Source organism: Taudactylus pleione, unplaced genomic scaffold, assembly GCF_031769625.1.
Source record: "Taudactylus pleione unplaced genomic scaffold, aTauple2 ptg000222l, whole genome shotgun sequence".
Lineage (NCBI taxonomy): Eukaryota > Metazoa > Chordata > Amphibia > Anura > Myobatrachidae > Taudactylus > Taudactylus pleione.
The window spans coordinates 2,872,081-2,889,784 of NW_028284624.1; the positions used below are offsets into that span (position 1 = coordinate 2,872,081).

The 17,704-nt window shown below is 39.0% G+C and overlaps 1 protein-coding gene across 1 annotated transcript in view; it reads right to left on the reverse strand.

Annotated features, from left to right (window-relative positions):
• Nucleotides 1-17,704, reverse strand: part of AFF2 (ALF transcription elongation factor 2) — a 599,847-nt gene that overhangs the window by 205,399 nt on the left and 376,744 nt on the right. The window contains exons 5-7 of the mRNA XM_088478852.1: nt 14,496-14,582; nt 13,452-13,488; nt 12,521-12,572 (exon numbers count right to left, since the gene is read on the reverse strand). Of these exons, the coding sequence (XP_088334978.1) occupies nt 12,521-12,572; nt 13,452-13,488; nt 14,496-14,582 (176 nt within the window). The remainder of the gene's footprint in view (nt 1-12,520; nt 12,573-13,451; nt 13,489-14,495; nt 14,583-17,704) is intronic.

The following is a 17,704-nucleotide window of genomic DNA, read 5'->3' on the forward strand; positions in this document are numbered from 1 at the left end:
TAATAAGTATTTCACCAACTTCTGTTCAATGTGCTTTGGTAAGGATACAGCCTTGGACTTAGATATTTTACCGCTATACTGTCATTTTAGTTTGCATGTTAGAAAACACAAGATGACAATATTATTGATTACTTTTCTTTTTTCTTGTGTTCTGAACTTATGATTTAATTAGATTTTTTACTGCTTGCTATATTCAAAACACAAAACTTGGGGATAATATGTCCCATCATATCCAGCAGGCGTAATATTCACTGACATTTAGAGAAACAATCCACATAGATGTTTAACTTTACGCATATTATTTCAATTAGGTACTCCTCACTGAACATCCTTAGCTTAAGAGTTCACTGCAACAGATCAGTGTTACATTTCCTACAGCTTAATTTTCCAAGTTCCAATTATTGTACCATGGTAACAGGACAATTTAATACAGGACAGGCAAAATCTGTCGTCCCATTTACATTCTTTATTTTTTTGTAATTTCCATAGAAGTGACTTATAAAAATGCATCTTTTTACATATACACAGGGGTTACAACTATCCAGATATAGAATTGTAATACATAAGGCACGCCGTTGGTTAGAAATTAAGTTAAAACTAACCTTTATTAATATTCTTTTAATATAATGATTGGAGAATTTTAATTTCCTTTTTTTCCTTTTGCTCTACTCATTATATTAGAATATTAGTAATAATTAAATATTAATTTAATTTCTCACCAACAGGGTGATCCATATATTATAGTTCTGTTTCTATCTGTCCCGAGATTTGTGATAATACGTTTACTCTAGAGTGCACCTCCATGATTTTGACTTTCTGTTTTCTTGTCATCTTTTAGGATGATCGGATATACAGTATCTGAATCCTGTGCAGAACCTACCCCACTATTAGAGGTATATTTATTAAGCATCATGTCTGTCTGATTTTTAAACACACTGTGCATCGCAGGGACACAAGTAAGTTTTTCTCAAACAAAGAAAGAGTTAATAATTTTTTTTTAAAATTGACGTGGGGCACCCCCACAAAATTATCACCAGCACCAGACTTTTGAGCCCACTCTGGACCTGGAAAAATGGGGGGAAAATGCTGTGGTGATCCCTCGTATTTCCAGTAATCAGCAGCGGGCTTAACCAGCCTGCAGTGTGACAAGCTGCTCTGCATAGGGACATGTGTGAAAAGCTGGTGAGTATGGGGACATGTGTACAAATACTTGTATCCTGCTGTGGAGGAGTATAGCATATAAAGAGGCATGTGTGAAACTGATGGCATATATTTTAAACTTTATTTGTGTAATTAAATTAAAACTCAAATATTGGTCCCCCTAAATCTCACAAACTTTTCAGAGTGGCCCACTCAAAATCTTAGTTGAATAGCTAAGTGGGAGTGGGAGCTTATAGGGAGTGTTGGACTCAGGTGACATGGGTAGTTCATGAGGGACATTATGGTAACTTATATTATATGGACAGGCAGTGACTCAGTACATACACAGTTCCACATTTTTTACATGTTATATTTGTTGAGTGAAACAGTTACAGTAACCACATAACTATGATGAGTTCCTAGCCAGATATCCTTTCTCAAAATATTGTCAGATTCTGAAGAACAATTACTGTAGATATTTATATTTAATTCCAAGATAATTAAATTATAATTAAGGTTCTATGAGCAAATGCTATTATGATAGAGCTGGAGTGAAGGGATTCCCGCATCTTCCAGTAATCCATTAATGCTCAAGTTACTATTCCAAGGTCTGTTGTCTTGGTCCTCTTGGTTTCTTCAAGGATTTACATCAAGTCTGATTCCACAACTAGCTGGTTGGAGACTACACCCCCATTTTCCATCCATTTAGACAGTCTGTTTGCTTATGGAAAGGAATTTGGTCTTTAGTTTATGGTTGGCCTTCTGAATGTCTAACAAGACCACAGTATGGGTTTCTTTCATCTCCTTTAGGAAGAAGAGAAAACCTTTGTGGGTGATCATAGAGAAATGTTGCATTCCAGCTCCACTTGGCTCAAAAGGGAAGATAACCTGTTGGATTTTGCAATGATTGGAGACATTGTGTATCCAACTCAGGGATGGATTAAGGTATGTGGAGTCCCCGGGGCAACAAACTTGATGGGGCCCCATCAATAAAATTGACATAATGCTCTCTTCCCCCATCTCTATACCTCTAAGTCTTGCAACATGTTCACGTACCACCACCACCACTTCTCCATGTGCTCCTTTTGTCCAAATGGTCAACTTATTTCATGCTCCTCTGTCTTTGGTCCACTCTTCCAGTCTCCACTGATTAGCCGTGTCATTATATCGCAACAGGTGGTGCCTTTTTAGGTTCCCATAGCTGATATTGGGGCAATGGTTGCAGCCCTGTGGGGGCCCCAACTGCATTGGCTGCCCTGCTTATAATCCGGTACAGCCCCAACTACTAGATAACATTTTAGTGAAAATCGTCTAGTGGATACTACCATGCATTTAGTAATTTTGTATCTAAACATTCAGGTGGAGCACCTTCATGTCAGACAAACTGTGATAAGTTCCTGTTGTAGATAGCCAATCATGGAATCTCACTGTACCCCAATAAAAGTACATTATGTAAGTGAATAGGGCTCACAATTTATCATCATTTAGAGAGATGCTGGAGCTCAACAATTCCCAAAAGTTGATCTTCTGAAGGAAAGTTGGACAGGAGTATTTTCACAGGTAGAACACAAGTGATTATTAATGTTGGATGTATTTTGATACACAATACTATTGTTATGAGTCACAAAAAGTACATTTGATTAACATAGATGTTGCTTCTGGAAACTACTTCAATTAAAACTCCTTAAGACTTCACATTCGTCTCAGACGGAAATTCTATTTTCAAAAAGTTCTAATAAAAGGTCACTTCTCACTTAGCATAATTTGTATGTGAATGCATGGACCTTTTACATTCAATACTTCACTAAAAGTGCCAAAGAAGTGTCTTGGGAACATCATAAGGTTAAAAAACAGTCACTATTTTGCATAATGATTGGAGTAGGCTTCACAGAGTATGAGAAAAGTTACATTTAAAAGAATCAGCCAGCTGAAATTGTATATGATTCTGTGTAGTTAAGACTTAATGTATAGGGTATCACTGATTAGCCAAGAATAGAAACTACCACCATGGGCTGAGACATGTTTGCAAGAAAACAAGCAATGGGTAAGATTTAAAAACAAACATACTGATTGTATAGAAAAATCACAGACATTTCTGACCTAAAAATAAATGTAACAAGATAAAAGTATTGTTATTATTGTGTTCTATGTTAATTGTTAACCAATATGTGCACTGAAAAATAATTCTAGGAAATGTGTCAATCAATGAGAATATTAACAACTAGTAAATGGAGCAAACATATGCCAGGTTCCCTCAGCCCACAACCACTCCATCCCATACAACCCCTTTGCCCCATACTGTCCCCTCCCCTTTATGCTTACTTCCATTGCTGGCCTTTCCTCTCCTGGTGATTTGTCCCAACATAGTGGGAGCTATTGGTGGCATGTGCTTGTGGTACATGACCCTATTCTCACTGCGCATGATGGAGGCTGGATTATTATATAGATACCAATAGATGTTTTCATTTTAACCAATATAAAAAATTACAGTTGTTAACATTATTAACATCTACTTATATAGTGCCACCATATTCTGTTGTGTTTATAATTACATCTATATTGATCTACATACATGTGGGGTAGTAGATAATTACAAACTGAGTAAATCACAAGTACACAATCTATGCGGCAACAAATAAAGTCAATTATTACTTCTACATAGTCTAATAGGTAACCCTGTTATCAGTTAATAGGTAACATTTAGGAAGACTGGGCACTGAAAGTAGGTGCTGTAACCAACAGCGAATAATCACTGAGCCATAACTAGGGGTGTGCAAGCAGTGAGCCTGGAGGTGGCACCATCACTGCCCTGGTGGCCTCTGCATCTGGTTAGCAGGGTGCCTGGGGGTGGCACCATCACTGCCCTGGTGGCCTCTGCATCTGGTTAGCAGGGTGCCTGGAAAGCTAACCTGCCCCCTGGAGCGTACTGAGGATGTTCTGTGCAGTGCTGTCCTTCCCAGTGCTGGCAATTCTGTTAGGGCATTGCCTGGTGGCACCTGTATTTTGATACCATCCTGCAGCCTGGAGAGCCACCGCAGAGCCTCTGGTATCATCCTCTAATACAGTGTAGACAAAGGAGGCAAGCATGTGGCATGCTTTTGTGGGTTACAACATATTTTCCCCTGTATTGGATTTCACAAATGTCATCATCTGTTATGCTGTCTGAATAACTTCACAACATCCTCACCACTAACCAGAGTCTCTTTTCTTGATGTGGTGCAGTATATTCATGTATATACAGTATTTGTTGGGGTTATGAGGGTTATACATATGTACTAGCCAGTATACAAGTTACACATTCATTGGGTGGTATCCAGTCACACTGTCGACAGTTACTATGTCTACATTCATCATGATGACGCCACAATGTCAACACTAGAATGTCAACATGGTTCTACATGTTGACATGCACCATGTCGACATCCTCAGAATGTCTATATGTTTACAATGTCGACATCAAAAAATGTCACCTTGTGAATGTCGACATTCTCAGAACTAGGGGGAGGTTAGGGTTTGGCTATGGGGGGTAGGGTTAGGCATTAGGGTTAGGGATAGGAGGACTGCACTCATGGAACGCCACTCGTCACACATCTGTGCTGGAACTGATCGTCACATGACCACCAGGACCTGGAGACACCGCCAAAACCAGATAAGTTATGCCCACTTTCAGCATCCATGTACACAGTAATACCGATTATTGCATCCTTAGATGCCACCATCAGTCACACCATATAAACTTGCACCAGTCTTATGGTAGATGCAGCTTCTCCATCTGGCATTGCTTCTGTGAGTTTGGGAATGCAGTCACTTGCATTGACCTGCCCGTAAGATTCGGATAACATGCCCACTGAACTACCACCCAGTCATCAACCAGGAATGCCCATAACATTGGCTATTCTATACTGTATATCCTGATTTATTACGCTAGAGTCTTTCCGTTATATCCTATAAGTACTCTTTTTAATATTCTTAATCCAGCTCGGGACTTGGGCAATTATTCTCTTTACTTTTGTCCCTCTGATGGTTAGCCACACCCCCTCAATCAGCTAGCCACACCTCTTCATCTTTGTGCCACCTCTCTTAAGTGGGGCCCCAACCATTGTATTCTTCCTGTGGGCCTTTAGAGCCCCAGTTTGACACTGGGCTCATGTTAATCTACTGTATTTGTATTCTCCCTGTGGGCCTTTAGTGCCCCAGTCCGACACTGGGTTCATGGTGATCTACTGTATCTTGCAATGACCCTTATGCTGCTAGGCCCACAGCATCTGCATGGTGCACTTAACTGTAGATACTAAGATTAATATCATCATTAAAAAATTATTGAATAAGCTGAGCCCTGTTTATTAGATGGACTGACATAAAATGACATCCAGTACTTGCTGATTGGGCCCCACTATCTGTCCAATTAGGAGGGCCCCACTATCTACCCAACTAGTAGATCGATCTAGTTAGAAACTTCACCCCATGGAATCAATTGATGCAGAATTAAACATTTTTGCAGCCCCGGGGAAGGGTGCTTTTTAAACGCCCCTGTTTAGGGACAGTTAAAGATATCCTTAAAATGTTTTAGCTGAGCATCTCAAAATAAATCCTCTGTAATTTAATGGACAAGCTATTTTACCTTTTTCAATCCATTTCAACCAGCACCTATGATTTTATCACAATATATTTCAATGATACGATGGTGTAGCAAAACTGTTGGTGAAATAACATTATAGCAGTGGAAGGCTGAGAAGCCATTCCTCTGCCAGAATTCCTTTTGCTCTAATTTATTAGCATTATCATCATTTCTTCTCTGTGGATATTTCATATTCAGATTTATCTGCTATTCTTTCTGTGATATCGCTTTGCTTGGGATTCTGTTTGATCGAGTACATATTTTCATTTCTGTGAAACAACAATGCAACAGATCATCATTTTCCAGCTAATAAAGATCAGCTCACTGTGGCTGGGATCTTTCACGTGTGAAATCCATCATCACCCTTTATGAGAAGACTGGTTATGAGACCAGAAATCTGCTGTAATATATTATCATGATCCAGCATCACGTGCGAATAGATGATACAGGAAACACACATACGCATTTCATGTTGACACTGTTCACACATTAATGAAGCAAATATATTTAAATGACAGTTCTCCTATAAATATGTCTCAATTAACTAGCAAATTTTGGGTACAAGGGCTGCCCTTATATTTACAAAGAAATACATTTACAAGTTTGTCATATTCATTTCATACATGTCTGTTTGACTAATGATGCATTATATTTTATTGCTCGCAGATGGATTATACAGTATTTATATCTCCTGCTGCTATATTTATCGCACTGACACAACTATTGTGCTCACGATTAGTGTAGCTTTAAAGCTTCAGCTGCTTCGATAAATATATCAAAGGAATTAGCGGAGTTCAGCAGGTGAGGATATTGAGAAGAGGATTACGAGAACAAGGGGGCAGGAAGGTGACAGAAGAAAGCACTCTCTTTACAATTGTTACTGATCAAATCATTGACCGGGATAGTGTCTTTGTGGAATAATAAAAAAAAAAAACAGTGAAGTTATGTTGAAAGGGTCAGCACTGTCACATGTATACAGCTTTCAGGTACATACAAAAGAAATAAAAGCAATATGATAGAGTAGGAAGGTAATGGAAAGAATAAAGGGAAGTTTAGCAGACATTCTATTGGCAATCACAATACTGCTGAGAGATCTTGCACACCCTCAAAGCTATAAAAAAAAACACCATGGTCTCTAACGTGATGTCCCTGTGGTACTGGTGTTATGTCCTTTATAAAAGTCTAGGGGCTAAATTTACAAGGTCACCATGTTGTCAGTGGTTTTGACCACTGGATTTAAAGGGGCAGTTACAGTCAATACATAACCAGGCATGCTTTGTATTGAATATAATTGCTTCTTTAAAGTAAAGTCCAAAACCGCTAAAGACTTAGTGGATTTTAAAACACGCTATATAGTAAATTGCCATGTCTTCTGTTGGGTACACACTAGATGATATATCGTCAGATCTAGCTGGATCGGACAACATATCAGGCACATCATCTACTGTGTACCCTCAATGTCACTGATGATGCGCACTCCCGCATGTCGTCAGCAACATTGCCCGTTGGACCTGCATGCAGGTCCAACGGGCAACATCATTAGCGAGGGCCATGCTGCCAAATGCAGCATGGTCCCCGCCATTGTGCCGTCGCTGCCAAAATCGGCAAGTGTGTATGCATTTGCCGATGCTGGCACCCTGCCGGGTCCCGTCGCTTATGAGGTCAGTACACACTACAGCCATGGCCAAAAGTTTTGAGAATGACACAAGTTGAGGATTGACCACAAGTTCTCAATGGGATTAAGGTCTGGGGAGTTTCCTGGCCATGGATCCCAAATTTCTATGTTTTGTTCCCCGAGCCACTTAGTTATCACTTTTGCCTTATGGCAAGGTGCTCCATCATGCTGCAAAAGGTCACCTTTCCTTCTCCAGGACAAGCATTTTTCCAGATGCCCCAAACAATCTGAAAAGGGATTCATCAGAGAAAATAACTTTAGTCCAGTCCTCAGCAATCCAATCCCTGTACCTTTTGCAGTATATCAGTCTGTCACTGGTGTTTTTCCTGGAGAGAAGTGGCTTCTTTGCTGCCCTTCTTGACACAGGAGGCCATCCTCCAAAAGTCTTTGCCTCACTTGCAGGAAGATGCACTCACACCTGCCTGCTGCCATTCCTAAGCAAGCTCTGCACTGGTGGTGCCCCGATCCCGCAGCTTAATCAACTTTGGGAGATGGTCCTGGTGCTTGCCGGACGTTCTTCAGCGCCTTGAAGCCTTCTTCACCACTATTAAACCTCTCTCCTTGAAGTTTTTGATGATCCGATAAATGGTTCATTTAGGTTCAATCTTACTAGCAGCAATATCCTTGCCTATGAAGCCCTTTTTGTGCAATGCAATGATGACTGCACTTGTTTCCTTGCAGGCAAACCATGGTTAACAGAGGAAGAACAATGATTTCAAGCTCCACCTTCCTTTTAAAGCTTCCAGTCTGTTATTCTAACTCAATCAGAATGACAGAGTGATCTCCAGCCTTGTCCTCGTCAACACTCTCACCTGTGTTAACGAGAGAATCACTGACATGATGTCAGCTGGTCCTGTTGTGGGAGGGCTGAAATGCAGTGAAAATATGTTTTTTAGGATTAAGTTCATTGTCAGGGCAAAGAGGGACTTTGCAATTAATTGCATATCATCTGATCACTCTTCATGATGTTCTGGAGAATATGCAAATTGCCATCATAAAAACTGAAAAAGCAGGCTTTGTGAAAACCAATACTTGTGTCATTCTGAAAACTTTTGGCCATGCCTATAAACATCGTCTAGTGTGTGCCTTTAGAATCAGAGTCACTATAGACTGCTGAGAAACTAACAGAGAATAATTAAAACATATTAGTGTACATTTATACAAATGACAGTACAGAAAACTGGATGAAAACAGAATAATTAAAACCATACGGGAACAAATCCAAGAACTGATAAACTTTAATGAGCAGCCTGGCTGATCTAAGCCTCCACCCAAGGGTCCCATTTTAGGCAGGCTAGTCCTGATTAGAGAGCTCTGTCCTTTGTCATGATTGGGACAGTATTAGAAGGTATGTCCAGGCATGCCAAGAGCCACACCGGGACGGGTGAATGGGGGGCTTATTGCGGGAGGCATAGTCAAGCCCCCTTAGTGATAAAAATAATAAAAATAATAATTTTGCAGCGCCGCTGTGCATTGAGGAGGGGGCGCTGTGAGCCCCACTGAGCCCAGCGCATAGCCAGTGGCGGGACATGATCAATGTGATCGCTCCCCCTACAGGCATAGGAGACTGCTGCGGCTGCTACTTAGCAGCCGCGAGCAGTCTCTCAGTGCAGCCCAGCACACAGCAGCGTGTGCTGGGCTGCTGTAATGAAAGAGGGAGGGGGGGGTGGCTCCAGACCCGGGCCCCCGACGGACCCCGCCAGGAAGCCCGGGCCCGGGTAATTGGTACCCGCTCCCCCCCTCTCGGCGCACCTGGGTATGTCCAATGCACTACTGTGCTTTATAGCAGAAAGGTGAAAGGTTGGTGCCATGTGCACAGCATCTCGTTATGCGCGACTAAGCCCCTTTTTTGTACTGTACACACGTCCTAATTTGCCATCATAAAAAAATGAGTGTATTATATATAGTATTATAAATAAGTATATTATTATAATATAGTTACACATAGTAACAGGAAGCTAATTTTTGGCAGAACAAGTTTAAATGTCAATATTATTTCCATTTCAAAACTGGAAAAGGAATTGAAAGGAAGAAACTTGCTGGATTTTCATTATGGAAACCCACAGGGTAATGACAGCCACACATGGTGAAAGAGTACAGATTTCCTTATAGTACCACAGGACTTCAGAGAATTTGTATGTGTTGAGGTTGCACTCTCTGCCACAATATATGTGAACATGTTCTCCACTGAATTCTCTCCCCAACCCTTGGCAATACTCAGCTTTTTCAGATATACAAGTTGTGACTGTGATATTTGGAACTCTGGAGACCACAGGACTATGTTGCTAGCAGCTGCATCATTTCTTCATTTGAAGAAGTTCCCAAGAGCTGCCTCTCCGTGGATTGCTTTCTCGTCATATAATATTGTACAACACTGTGACAACATAAAGGGGTTCCCAGAGGAGCCCATAGAAGCCATGGGGAACTTACAAAGTCTCAAAAGAGGGATCATCAGCTGTTAAACAAGGCTCACCCTGTGCTCTACAGAGATCAGGATATTATGATCAGTGCTGGAATCTCTAGAAAGGAGAGTATTGCTGTTACTCTAATATAAGATACTGTAGTCCAGGTTTATGTTTACACCAGGTATTCAGAAAATGTAAATAAATCATTACTGCATTTCAGTGATTTTGTCATATCCACATTTATGTTCACATTGTAATTCTTCATGTTAAACATGCAGAACTTTAAATTCCACTGCACATCGGTGACCTAGAAAAGCCAAGTCACGCATGCACATATGCATTATTTTGAATAAATGTAATAATATTTAAAAAGTGAAGTGTGTGTGAGGGGCTAGGAAGAGGGTATTAGAGGAGCAGGGGTGGTACGGTGAAGCTGTGCCTGGGGGTGCCTGGAAACCTTGCACTAGCCCTGGATCCAATAAATATATGTATCAGTTTCAGCAGCACATATGGAGCTTTGTGACTGAACAAAATACATTTCTAATAGGTGTCCTGAATTTTAGTGTGAAAATAAGTAAGCTACAATCATATGCCAATCAGGGTGATAAGATAAATAAAAGGCACTATACATGGCATGTCAGTAAAAGATTAGTGATATGTGCCTGTCAATAAGCACAAAATTGAGACAATTTGTGACTCTGCCATAATACATTTTACATCCCATTCCTCACACTCATGGTTGCTGATACATATGGCAGACTTGGACAGTACAGGGATGAGGGCATGGCCAAATCTGGGAGGCGTGATCACATCCTGAAATATAAACAAGAACACTATGCGCACCATAGCAAAGCCTCCACAGAAGGAGGCACTTCTCCTCCACAGCTTTCTCTGGGCCCTCAGATAAGCCAGGGCCAAGTAATTAGTACCTGCTCCCCCCCCTCATCCCTTCCTCTTGGCACCAATCTAGGTGTTGTGGGTCTGAATGGGGCTATCGGGCCCTGGTCCAATTTTTCTATAGATGTTATTACTTTATTTTTAGGGAAAGAGACTACCAGGGCCTCAGAAGTACTATGAAACTGGTCAGAATAAAGCCCCAGATAATTGTTATATATTATTTAAAAGATTTCAGCACATACTGTTTCAAAAATAGTCAAGGAATTTGAAGTGGGGTAAGCACTGGCCTATCCTGTGTATAAACCATCATAGAATGGAGTACAGTATTCTATGAGGGTTTATAGAATGCCCATAATTTTCTTTGATTGATAACATGTTTTGCAAATATTGCTATTGCCTTCCTGCTATTCCTCTAAGAGTGCAAAAACATTGTTTCAGGTAAGTAAAATAATAATTGCAGTTGTGGCTGCCTACCAAGTATTACTGTAGAGAAGGCAAGGAGGGGTAAAGCCAGCATTAAAAATTAATCCACTTGTTAAGATGCTGCAAATGAGTTTAATTAACCAGCATATATGTACAAAATCATTACAACTTTCCATATTTAGCATTCTGTACTTCTAGAAGTCACAAAATCACAATCATTTACAAAATACAGTGTTACAAACTGAAGAAAGGTGTGGAGTTCAATCTTATTACTCAAGATAGGCAGCATACTGTATATGAGCCATGTCATCTTTATCAGAATTTTAGACAGCCTAGACATTGTTTGACACAATTATAATGAATTTCAAATCAACTTTCGTGAATTTCAGTTTAAAAAATGATTCTGCTTTGAGATGGGGATTTACTGTACTTTGACTGGCTTCAATTCCTGGGATCTCTGCTCTGATTCATTCCATTGATTTCATATCAGCCATCTAAAATCTCTGAGACAGAAGCAAGGAGCAGAACAATGTGGTGGAAAACTAGGGGGGGGGGCTTCTTTAATGTTACATTTCATGTGTATTAGCCTACAAAGTGGGTACCACTTTATTTCATAAATAATAATGATTAGGTACTTTGCATATCAGACCTGCATGAGCTATTAAATTAAACAAACTAGAAAGACATAATTGTTGCCAAGTATGTGCTTTGGGAGAGTGCTCTAGGATGTGTTCTGCTCTAGTTTTTCCTTGTCTAATACTTCCAGCAGTGATAGTTGCTGGCTATATGATGACTATGAAGTCTTTCTATATATTGGATCAGGCATGACATTCCCAGCTTTGTTCCCTGGTGACATTAACGTATCTTTTATACACATATTATACAGTTAACCATTGGTAAACTGAATTTTTTTAACTTTCAGTGGTAACTGACAATCTATATAATTTATGTTGTTTATTTATTGAATCGGGAACTTTTCCTGTTTCTAAAGTTGATGAAGCCATGGTACTGCCTGATAATCTGGTGTTATCTGGTATTATCAGTTTTTAGTTATTATATGTTTAAGGTTAATGTTTATATATATTTTTTCAGAATTACTGAAGGTAGACTGAACTTCCAAATTAATTTTTAAAATGGCAGAAATCTTCACACAACTCTAGTGTGTATCTGCCACCAATATTTTGTTTTTTATTGGATTAAATAGGATTATTACTGTAGTTTCTCTACTGGAAAATTCCCATTTCAGTTGGGATTCCAAAAAGTACCTGGAAAATTAAAAATTTTACAAACAATCAAATTAAGTAAAAAATACACATGTGAAGCTGAAAGCAGAAGCACTGGCATAATAATAAAATAACTTACGACTTTTGTGGGATGGATTTTACTGCAGGTTTGTTCGTGACATCGCATCGTTCTAGGAAAAAACATAAATGTTACACATGTACATGGTAATTGTGCCACATACATAGAAATGCATACTGTATGCTACAAATAATGTTATGATACTCATCTATATATGAGTACATTTAGGAGTTTGTGACTTTCTTCCCTTTGTCTGGTCTCTTTAACATTTGGATCTACTAACTTGGCAATATAACTACTGCTGTTATAATATACCTAAATACCTAAATAATGTTCCTTTCAATTAGGTTATATACCCCAACTGCGAAAGGGTTATCGCACATGAATAAGACTGAACAAAAAACTTTGGTAGGAGAAAAGAAGATTGCAGTATTGGAAAAAAATGATTGTTCTCTATTTTAAGGGTTTATTTTATAGATGTTTAATAACAACTCTATAGTAAAGTGCTCCAACACACATATAATTGTAAAATTATCTCTTTCTATTTACACTTTTCAAACACAAACATAGGGTTAGCATGCTAGAAAATAAAAAAATACAGCAGAAAACATTTATGCAAATGTGTGCAAAGGGAACAAAAAAACTAGATATAGTAATTTTTCTGGTGTTTTTCTTTCATTAGATAATTAAATGAAACCTGTTTTTTTTTTTTTTTTGCTGTGGCTAGTATCAATCCTTTTCCAGTTTTGCATACAAGTCTCTCATTATATTGTGGTAAGAAATCAGATTAGTTAGATATTAAGTTGTATCAGTGTAATAATGTGTACATTTATGACAGTATTACAAAGTACAAATTTGCATGTCTCCGTTTTTATTTAACAATTGAAAAATTAACGTTGTATTCTACTTGCTACTAATAAAAAAAATCATATACGGCAAATTGTACTGTAAGGCAATACAATATGATTATCTAGGTGAACAAAAGACATACTTTGTATGCTGTATCCTGAGGTCAGATGTTGAGAGTCCTGTAAAAATAAACATAAATAAATCAAAACAGTAATCCACATATCATCTAGATATAAAGATTTAGGTCACATAGCTAGAGGCTTGTGTATTATCTGCCTCTATCAATCACAAATATAACCTTATCTAAAATGCATAAGAATGGAGTAGGGATTAAATGATAAGGATAAATAGCCAAGATGTAAAAGGACATTATAAATTAAAATGTTAGAAAATACATTATTTGTCACAAATTTTATCAACAATATACCTAATTGTCTATGTACTAAATTTTATTGGTGTTTTGATTATATAATTTTGTACAGTTAATCTGCATTTTGACTTATTTTGATGAAAAAAGATCACTAAATCAACTAATTAGCACAACATAATTTTGTCAAACAGTTAATATATTTATTATAATTGCTTTTTTTTTTTTCATAACTAAATAAACAATTGCAGAAACCTGGACGACTTTATAGGAGATCAAAACAGTTTTATAGAAAGAGTGACATGTAATATTGGAGAATTAATGCATTGCCCAAAATGCATTAGTTTAAAATTGAAGGCATCGATGAGATTATGGTGATATAGCTGCTAGGTTTAATATGCAATTAGTGAAAACTTATTTCAAACAGCACAACTGATTCTTCAATGGACGTATTTAGGGGTCACAGCAATATCACAACATAATGCTATTAAAATAATAAAGACATTAAAGTTACATTACCACACTACAAAGTAAAATGTGGCAGTATAGTTAACTACATTAGCTTCTATTTCTTTTACAATCAAGAGTGAGTGGGTGACCTGAAGAACCAATGACAAGCCACAATTGAGACTGCGGTTTTTGATTGGACCTCCACCTTACACTTCCCTCCGCTGCCATATATAGGTGGTTGGCAAAATGAATTTGCCCGCTGTTTTACGGGACCAGTGGAGTTGCAGCATAATAGTAAAAAGTAGCAACATCTGATTTGGGGGGGGGTGATTAGTTTCCTTTATCTTAAATCTAATGGTATGAGCTTACCTTGCTGGGAATTGAAAACTTTGACTGCTCAGCTTTACATGGGGTGTGGATAGCAGTCAGAGGAGGGGGCCAAGAATGGGTCATTTCCTATTGGGCAAGAAAACAAGCTTTAGATAAGGAGGTGAGTGTGAACAATATATCTCAAACTCTGTATTCTGAAAAGAGCTCCTCAAGCTTTTATAATGTCAGATCTCAAATATTAGTTTGTCATTAGAATTTAACTTCAAGATAGGAACTTTCCAATTGAATTTACTGCATATATGACATTCAAGTGGCCATTGAAACAGATTCTAGGACCCCCCCTTGGTATCCTACAGCATACACACCTATGGTCTAGAACATCAGGTCCTATGTACATGAAATAACACTATTTCATTCTCATCAATGAAATATAACTACAGTAGTTGAATGGTCACAATATTACAGTACCATTGAGATGTCTTGCTAAACCCTAGTAGACAATACAAATGGTTTTCAGAGAGAATCGCCAATACTTTCAACAAAAAACTCTATATCCATAGAGAAATATTTTAAGAAATTATGGCCATTTCATGTTTAATGTTTTCCCAGTACTTCCCAATTAAAATAGAAAATACATTTTCAAAAAGATCACAACACATCAGCTATCTCTGCAATTGCGTAATATTTCACATAAAAGACATACCAGGATATTAGCAATGCACACCAGCTCTGACACAACAAAGCACACAGAAAAGATCAGTATTAAATGTGTGACCTGACTGGTGACCTGAAGGAGTTTTTCCTATGTGTGAACAACTATGAATAATATACTTGCACAGTTACACTGTGAATTTCACTGAACTGAGTGAAGTATCAGATTCAAGGGCTCTTGTCCAGCATCATTGAGCGCTATTAATTACTTTAAAGTCTCATAGATGGATTTTAATATGACCCTAAATTCTGAAGAAGTAATTTATGATACTTCCAGACATGTACAAAATGTTCTTTCGTGTTAGTGTCATTTGAGTCCTTTTTTTTTATAATATAATATATAGGAATTGTAAAGCTTCTTAATTTGAAAAAATATATATCTTTAAATTACAGAGACTACTAGGAAAAGATGAATCATTACAAAACTTTCACAATTCATCAAAAGCCGGTGATCTCATTGTAATCTGTGGTATAAAATGAATGTCCTTCTCAGCTATAACTAATCAATGTACATATGAGTATCTACTGATACAATATTTTACTATTTATACAATATGCATTATTATTATTATTATTATTATTATTACTACTATTATTATCAGTTACTTATATAGTGCCAGCATATTCCACTGCGCTATACAATTGGGAACAAATAGTAATAAAAAAACACTGGGTAATAACAGACAGACAAACAAAGGGTATGCATTCGGCATCCTGGTGGTCTGGATACCGATGCTCCTATTACCGGCACCGAAATCCCGACGCCGGTCAGAAGCCCGGCGGCGGCATCCCGACCGCTGGGATCCCGAAGCTAAGTATCGGGGTGTTAGGGGGAGTTAGGTTTAGGGTGCGGGGTTAGGGTTAGGGTTAGGCACTAGGGGGAGGCTGCACCTCTAATGTGAGATATGTAGGACAGCTGTTCCCTTGAAGCATCAGTTGGAAAAGTCTCTTCTAGGGCCTCTGTACAACTCTCAATGGCTTTTGCCACCAAGGCCGTAGCCCTAGCAGGATGAGTAATAGCTATTGTAAGAAAGTATATAGATTTATGACAAGCTTCTATAAGTCTATCTGTGGTCTCCTTCAAGGGAGTTGCAGTATGAATGGGCAAGGTGGCATTTTTAACCAGACGTGTTACATGAGAATCCACCGTTGGAGGAACTTCCCATTTAGTACAATCAGTAGCTGGAAGCGGGTAAAAGGAACTGAACCGTTTTGGAATTTGAAACCTTTTACCGTGCATATTCCAAGCTTCACTCATATGGTCAGATAGCTGATCAGAGTGAGGAAACTCTGGTAAAACAATCTTTTGTCTTTTAAAAAGTGCATGTTTTTTCTTAGGAGCGGGTTCATCCTCTTCTATTTGTAGAATAGTTTTAACAGCTCTCACAAGAGCAGGTATATTTAGTTTATAGGGTGACTCCTCTTCTCCTGAGATGTAGTCAGAGTGACAGAGATCTGCGTTATCTGCCTCCCCAGATGATATCTCAGAATCAGATAACTGTGTGGATTGGGAAGATATCAGAGAACGTTTAGTAGGCTTAGTGGGTAAAGGTTTATCTTTTTGCAGCATTTGCTGAAAAACCATAGAGGTATTAACCAAAGTCTGCACTGAGGTAGACAGCATGTCTATCCATGGGGGAAGCAAATGATTTGCAGGGGGTACCTGCTGTGGCCATCCCATAGGTGGAGCTACTACGGGGACTGCTTCTTGGTCCACAAGTTTTGCCAGCATTAGTGAAAAGGCAGCCCAGGGTGGGTCCTGAGGGAGAGACACCAGGGCTGATGGACCTGGGCTGTGTAACAACCTGTGGCTGAGTAATACAGAGACCATCCTGAATGAGGTCCTCTTTAGCTAAGCCCGCAGAGCAGAACTTACAAGCTATCAGAGTAGGAGGAGCAGCATCAGACTGCTTGTTAGTCTTTCCTCTGCCAGACATAGTCACAAGAATAATAGAATACACAGTGTGATACAGTGCAATACCTTGCATACCTTGCAGTATGTGTAATATGGCACAATGTAGTGTGCAACTGCGGTATATAGTATGTGATAGTCCTCACACTTAAATAGCAGATGTGAGGTACAATGAACCCTCAATACCTTAGTATGTCAGGGTATAGTAGAAAAAAGGGACAGGTATAAACTGACAGTATAGAAATTAGAGATTAGCGCTAGCACAAGTCACATACAAACGCAAACATTTTTTTTACATGTCTGCAATGGACACTAAAATCAACGACACAGACCACAGTGGCTGGTATGATATAGCGCTGTATAACCTGGCCCGCGGAGAGGTATACAGGGAGACTGGACCCAACGTTTCCCGAAGACCTGCTATGCCTAAAATGGCTGCCGCGTGTCTCTGAGGGGGTGGAGGGTGAGGGAATAGCTGCTCAGGGAACACCAAGACCACAGTGGAATGGCACCCTGAACTGGGGGAGGGGTTGCAGGGAGAGCACCTTAACCCCTCTCTGACGTTAACCACTGGGTCCCCTGGCCTTTACAATATGCCTTTGCGCCAGTATCATTATGCCCCAGT